At 50.4% G+C, this 7,500-nt stretch overlaps 1 protein-coding gene across 1 annotated transcript in view; it reads left to right on the top strand.

Moving 5' to 3' along the window:
• LOC311328698 (serine/threonine-protein kinase SMG1-like) overlaps window positions 1–7,319 on the top strand; it is a gene marked incomplete at both ends in the record, with an annotated part of 13,253 nt that extends 5,934 nt beyond the window's left edge. Inside the window, 7 exons of the mRNA XM_084462630.1 lie at window positions 1,437–1,555; window positions 2,478–2,565; window positions 2,706–2,807; window positions 5,045–5,185; window positions 5,473–5,711; window positions 6,049–6,242; window positions 7,160–7,319. Of these exons, the coding sequence (XP_084318756.1) occupies window positions 1,437–1,555; window positions 2,478–2,565; window positions 2,706–2,807; window positions 5,045–5,185; window positions 5,473–5,711; window positions 6,049–6,242; window positions 7,160–7,319 (1,043 nt within the window). The remainder of the gene's footprint in view (window positions 1–1,436; window positions 1,556–2,477; window positions 2,566–2,705; window positions 2,808–5,044; window positions 5,186–5,472; window positions 5,712–6,048; window positions 6,243–7,159) is intronic.
• Between the last annotated feature and the right edge of the window lie 181 nt (window positions 7,320–7,500).

Genomic DNA, 7,500 nt, shown 5'->3' with positions numbered 1-7,500 from the left:
ATATACAGTATATGTTTTGTTTTGACAATTAAACGCTGGTACCGGGTCTCTGATTTTGTTTATCTGCATACTGTGCATAGTAGGCAGTGGTGTGAGTGGACTTTGTACTCTGGCTCCAAGCAGCACTCCCATCATTTAGCGGTAGTCTAATCATGTTGGTAATGAGGTGGTGCTGAAAAAGACAGCGAGTAGCCTACCAGCACAGGTCCATGCGCGTATAGCCTACTCCTATAGTTTTCCAGCCTGCTATAAAGAAATATTGAATGAATAGGCCTGTTGTTCAATAAATCTATTTAGTTTTGCATGGACATTTCTCTAATGAAGGCTTGACGACGAAACATCCATTATTGTCCAATAAATTGGAAATAGGCAGTGAGTGCCGCGGTGCTTTTTAACGCTAAAAAATAATTCACTTGTTATCCGGCATCGGCAGTAAAGGCTTGGTTTAATACTTAATTTTGATTAGTAAATTAGAGGTCTGGTTGCATATTGTAGGCTTAGAGTTTTCAGAGTAGCCTAACGATAGGCTTAATAAGCTATGAGCTGGGCAGTGCATCCACATTAAAAGGCTGCGTTTTTCGATTCCGATAGCTTCATGAAAACCTGTGGGTTATTCAATCCGATGATAAGTAATGCATCCAACCACACATCAGCTTTTAAATATGTTTATTTGCAAGGGCATGGACGAGACATGAAAGCACCGCCACGGTAATAACGGCGGAAAAAAACGTATTCCCCTCCGAGGGGGCCGGGGTTAAATGCGCTCTGTCTGGACGGTATCTTTTTTTGAGTAATCTTTTTTTTTGAGTAATCGGTTACTCGAGTAGGATCAGGTTAGGTTACTCGGTTTTAAAATTAGTCGAAATTCCCATCCCTAACACACACACACACACACACACACACACAAACACTGCTGAGCAAAGAGCACCTTTACCCCGAGGCCAGGTACACACACACACACACACACACACACACACACACACACACACTGCTGAGCAAAGAGCACCTTTACCCCGAGGCCAGGTACACACACACACACACACACACACACTGCTGAGCAAAGAGCACCTTTACCCCGAGGCCAGGTACACACAAACACACACACACACACACACACACACACACTGCTGAGCAAGGAGCACCTCTACCCTGAGGTCAGGTACACACACACACACACACTCACACACTGCTGAGCAAGGAGCACCTTTACCCCGAGGCCAGGTACACACACACACACACACACACACACACACACACACACACTCACACACTGCTGAGCAAAGAGCACCTTTACCCCGAGGCCAGGTACACACACACACACACACACACACACACACACACACACACTGCTGAGCAAGGAGCACCTCTACCCCGAGGTCAGGTACACACACACACACACACACACACGCGCCTCACTCCTGGCCTGTCTGTGTTAGGAAGCTGCTGCTGACCTGGGCCCTGGAGGTGTCCCTGATGATGAGGAGGTCGGACACCTACTCCCCCCTGTTCTCCCTGCCGTCCTTCCACAAGTTCTGCAAGGGCCTTCTGGGGAACGGTACGGCAACACGCTGCAAGGATCTCATGTGTTTTACAGGACCGGTCTAAATATGATGCGATCTCCTTAAACTAATCACCCAACGTATATCACATTACCGCAATCCGTTTTCTGAAGCAAAGCTCACGTTAAAAGATATTTGCATTTTTTGCGTTTTACCTACATTTCAAAAGTTGAACATGACGGCTTCAAAACATATTTTTAAATTGTTCCCTCGACAAACTCGCCCCAGTTAGTTTCAAATAATTTTCAGTAGTTTTTATTTTAGATTATTTTCGTTTGAATCCGTTGAGCTCCTGCGCTGTATTCTCTAATCCACCTACGCTAGATTCTCTACCCAGCGCTCCTAGCACCGGCTGCCATGTAAACAGGAAGAAGACAGACCATGTAAACAGGAAGGAGACAGACCATGTAAACAGAAAGAAGACAGACCATGTAAACAGGAAGAAGACAGACCATGTAAACAGGAAGGAGACAGACCATGTAAACAGAAAGAAGACAGACCATGTAAACAGGAAGAAGACAGACCATGTAAACAGGAAGAAGACAGACCATGTAAACAGGAAGAAGACAGACCGTTGGCGTCGGCTCTGCAAAGAGGGTTAAAACGAATAACTACTGAAAATTATTTGTAACTAACTGGGGCGAGTTTCTCAGCACAACAGTGGAACAATTTAAAATATATGTTTTGAAGCCTTCATGTTCAACTTTTGAAATGTAAGTAAAATGCGAAAATGCAAATATCTTTTAACGTGAGCTTTACTTGTGAAAATGGATTGCGGTAATGTGATTAACGTTGGGTGACTAATTTTAGGAGATCAAATCATATTTAGACCAGTATGGTCCTTTAACGTCAGCGTATTATTGGTTAGAACCATATTTGCTGTATTTAAATTAATATTTTCCTCCCTGGTCTCTGAAGCCCTGAATGAAGACCCAGCCATCTGTCTCCAGACCTGCAACAGCCTCCAGGTCCTGTCCTCGTCCCTGTCCACTGAGCTGCTCCAGAGGTGACGCACACACACACACTGGATATACTGTACACACACGCACACAAATCCTCTTAATATAACACACTCTTATGAATAGTCCCACCACACATTTGTGTGCGTGCGGAAGTTTAACCTCCTCCTCTCTCTCTCTCTCGAAGGTGTGTGGACGTGTGTCGCGTTCAGCTGGTTCACTCCGCCGTGAGAGTGAGGCAGGCCTACGGCAAGCTGCTCAAGACAATCCCCCTGGACATCGCTCTCAGGTGTGGCTCAACTCACCCCTAAACCAGATCCAAGATTACAACTCACCCCTAAACCACATCCAAGATTACAACTCAACCCTAAACCAGATCCAAGATTACAACTCACCCCTAAACCACATCCAAGATTACAACTCACCCCTAAACCAGATCCAAGATTACAACTCACCCCTAAACCAGATCCAAGATTACAACTCACCCCTAAACCAGATCCAAGATTACAACTCACCCCTAAACCACATCCAAGATTACAACTCACCCCTCAACCACATCCAAGATTACAACTCACCCCTAAACCACATCCAAGATTACAACTCACCCCTCAACCACATCCAAGATTACAACTCACCCCTAAACCACATCCAAGATTACAACTCACCCCTAAACCAGATCCAAGATTACAACTCACCCCTCAACCAGATCCAAGATTACAACTCACCCCTAAACCACATCCAAGATTACAACTCACCCCTAAACCAGATCCAAGATTACAACTCACCCCTAAACCACATCCAAGATTACAACTCACCCCTAAACCAGATCCAAGATTACAACTCACCCCTAAACCACATCCAAGATTACAACTCACCCCTAAACCACATCCAAGATTACAACTCACCCCTAAACCAGATCCAAGATTACAACTCACCCCTAAACCAGATCCAAGATTACAACTCACCCCTAAACCACATCCAAGATTACAACTCACCCCTAAACCACATCCAAGATTACAACTCACCCCTAAACCACATCCAAGACTACAACTCACCCCTAAACCAGATCCAAGATTACAACTCACCCCTAAACCAGATCCAAGATTACAACTCACCCCTAAACCAGATCCAAGATTACAACTCACCCCTAAACCAGATCCAAGATTACAACTCACCCCTAAACCAGATCCAAGATTACAACTCACCCCTAAACCACATCCAAGATTACAACTCACCCCTAAACCACATCCAAGATTACAACTCACCCCTAAACCACATCCAGGATTACAACTCACCCCTAAACCACATCCAATATTACAACTCACCCCTCAACCACATCCAAGATTACAACTCACCCATAAACCAGATCCAATATTACAACTCACCCCTCAACCACATCCAAGATTACAACTCACCCCTAAACCACATCCAAGATTACAACTCACCCCTAAACCACATCCAAGATTACAACTCACCCCTAAACCACATCCAAGATTACAACTCACCCCTAAACCAGATCCAAGATTACAACTCACCCCTAAACCACATCCAAGACTACAACTCACCCCTAAACCACATCCAAGATTACAACTCACCCCTAAACCAGATCCAAGATTACAACTCACCCCTAAACCACATCCAAGATTACAACTCACTTCTAAACCACATCCAAGATTACAACTCACCCCTAAACCAGATCCAAGATTACAACTCACCCCTCAACCAGATCCAAGATTACAACTCACCCCTCAACCACATCCAAGATTACAACTCACCCCTAAACCAGATCCAAGATTACAACTCACTTCTAAACCAGATCCAAGATTACAACTCACCCCTAAACCACATCCAAGATTACAACTCACCCCTAAACCAGATCCAAGATTACAACTCACCCCTAAACCACATCCAAGATTACAACTCACCCCTAAACCAGATCCAAGATTACAACTCACTTCTAAACCAGATCCAAGATTACAACTCACCCCTAAACCACATCCAAGATTACAACTCACCCCTAAACCAGATCCAAGATTACAACTCACCCCTCAACCAGATCCAAGATTACAACTCACCCCTCAACCACATCCAAGATTACAACTCACCCCTAAACCAGATCCAAGATTACAACTCACTTCTAAACCAGATCCAAGATTACAACTCACCCCTAAACCACATCCAAGATTACAACTCACCCCTAAACCAGATCCAAGATTACAACTCACCCCTAAACCAGATCCAAGATTACAACTCACCCCTAAACCACATCCAAGATTACAACTCACCCCTAAACCACATCCAAGATTACAACTCACCCCTAAACCAGATCCAAGATTACAACTCACCCCTAAACCACATCCAAGACTAGAAACATTCTTCCACATTAGTCTAGAGACTGTTGCAGGTTTGATGATTGAAATGAGTCCACATAGGAAATGAATGGCCCATGTTAATGTTCTGATACTGTGTGTGTGTGTTCCCCCCATGTTAATGTTGTGATGCTGTGTGTGTGTGTGTCCTCCTCAGTAACCATGGCCACCCAGAGATAGGGGAGATCTCTCAGGCCGTCCGGCGCCACATGAGCCGCGCGCCCAGCAGCACCTTCCACCCCCAGGACTTCAGCGACCTCATCAGCTTCATCCTCTACGGGGCGCTGCACCGCGGGGGGTGGGTCCTCTGTGTGTGTGTGTGTGTGTGTGTGTGTGTGTGTCTGTGTGTGTGTCTGTGTGTGTGTCTGTGTGTGTGTCTGTGTGTGTGTCTGTGTCTGTGTGTGTGTGTGTGTGTGTGTGTGTTGGATCAACAGCTCTTCACAAGTGGATCACAGTTCACAGAAGTCCAGTAGTTAGTGTTTGTTGACTTGTGTGTTACATGTGTGTGTGCGTGCGTGCGTGCGTGCGTGCGTGCGTGTGTGTGTGTGTGTGTGTGTGTGTGCATGTGTGCGTGTGTGTCCACAGTAAGGAGCCGTGGCTGGAGCGTCTGTACCACAGCTGCCAGCGCCTGGAGAAGCGTGACGGGCCGGTGGCGCGCGAGGGGGGCGTGGCCGGGGGCGGAGCTGGGGGCGTGCCGCGCGCCCTGCTGAAGACGGAGGCGGTGCTGTGGCAGTGGGCGGCGTGGGAGGCGGCCCAGTTCACCGTGCTGGCCAAGCTACGCACGCCGCTGGGGCGCGCACAGGACACCTTCCAGACTATCGAGGGTGAGCACACACACACACACACACACCACACACACGCACTGTATTTGTCCTGTCTGTAGCACCACACATTGCTGGATGAGAATGGACTTCCTCCCATCTCTGCTCTATAGTTGGGAACAAGCCGGATATTTGAGTCCTCAGGTGAGAATGATAGAGGCTCCCTTCCTCCTCCCAGGGATGATTCGCAGCCTCATCCCTCTCTCCCCTCCCCCCAGGGATGATACACAGCCTCATCCCTCTCCCCTCTCCCCCCAGGGATGATTCGCAGCCTCATCCCTCTCTCCCCTCCCCCCAGGGATGATACACAGCCTCATCCCTCTCTCCCCCCTCCCCCCAGGGATGATTCGCAGCCTGGCCGCCCACAGTCTGAACGCCGATGCTGAGCTCAGCCAGTGGAGCAGCGCGGACACGGACGACGGTCACCATGCCAACCAGCTGCGGCTGGCGCTGCTGCTTCAGTTCCTGGAGAACCTGGAGAAGCTGATGTACAACGCCTACGAGGGCTGCAACACCCTGACCGCCCCGCCCAAGGTACACACACACACACACACACACACACACACACACCTGGAGAAGCTGATGGCTGTGTGTAAACCGTTCCTTCTAAGTCCTCAAAGTTGCTCATTTTCTGCCCACCTCAGCCAGTGCAGTGTCACTCAGGGCTAACTCCTCCTCTAGCCTCCCCTCTCCAGGGCTAACTCCTCCTCTAGCCTCCCCTCTCCCCCCCAGGGCTAACTCCTCCTCTAGCCTCCCCTCTCCAGGGCTAACTCCTCCTCTAGCCTCCCCTCTCCCCCCCAGGGCTAACTCCTCCTCTTGCCTCCCCTCTCCCCCCCAGGGCTAACTCCTCCTCTAGCCTCCCCTCTCCCCCCCAGGGCTAACTCCTCCTCTAGCCTCCCCTCTCCCCCCAGGGCTAACTCCTCCTCTTGCCTCCCTGTCCCCCCCAGGGCTAACTCCTCCTCTTGCCTCCCCTCTCCCCCCCAGGGCTAACTCCTCCTCTAGCCTCCCCTCTCCCCCCCAGGGCTAACTCCTCCTCTAGCCTTCCCCTCTCCCCCCCAGGGCTAACTCCTCCCTCTCCCCCCCAGGGCTAACTCCTCCTCTAGCCTCCCCTCTCCCCCCCAGGGCTAACTCCTCCTCTTGCCTCCCCTCTCCCCCCCAGGGCTAACTCCTCCTCTAGCCTCCCTCTCCCCCCCAGGGCTAACTCCTCCTCTAGCCTCCCTCTCCCCCCCAGGGCTAACTCCTCCTCTTGCCTCACCTCTCCCCCAGGGCTAACTCCTCCCCTCTCCCCCCCAGGGCTAACTCCTCACCTCTCCCCCAGGGCTAACTCCTCCCCTCTCCCCCCCAGGGCTAACTCCTCCCCTCTCCCCCCCAGGCTAACTCCTCCCCTCTCCCCCCCAGGGCTAACTCCTCCCCTCTCCCCCCCAGGGCTAACTCTCCCCTCTCCCCCCCAGGGTATCAGAACGTTCTTCTACACCACGGCAGACCTGTCAGGATTGGCTGACGAGATCCGCCTGGCCCTGATGAGGGTGGGGCTTCTCTCTGGCCAGCCGGCCGTCACGGTCCGCCATGGCTTCGACCTGCTCAGCGAGAATCAAGACCAGCAGCGCTCAGGTACGAGACCGCATCCTCCTCAACTATAATCTGATCATCCCCAAGAACATGGAGAAGAATGGAAAAGATGGAGCAACCACGCTGTCCTGTCGTCCTACACCCCCCCCCCCCCCCCCATCGCTGTCTCTCCCCAGGGTCCAGAGCTGGAGGTGCCCCCTAGCCCTCTGTCTCTCCCCAGGGG

The sequence above is a fragment of the Borostomias antarcticus genome (assembly GCF_949987555.1).
Source record: "Borostomias antarcticus genome assembly, contig: scaffold_705, whole genome shotgun sequence".
Classification (NCBI taxonomy): domain Eukaryota; kingdom Metazoa; phylum Chordata; class Actinopteri; order Stomiiformes; family Stomiidae; genus Borostomias; species Borostomias antarcticus.
The sequence above is the reverse complement of the archived record's forward strand: the minus strand, read 5'-3'. Positions and strand labels throughout refer to the sequence as shown.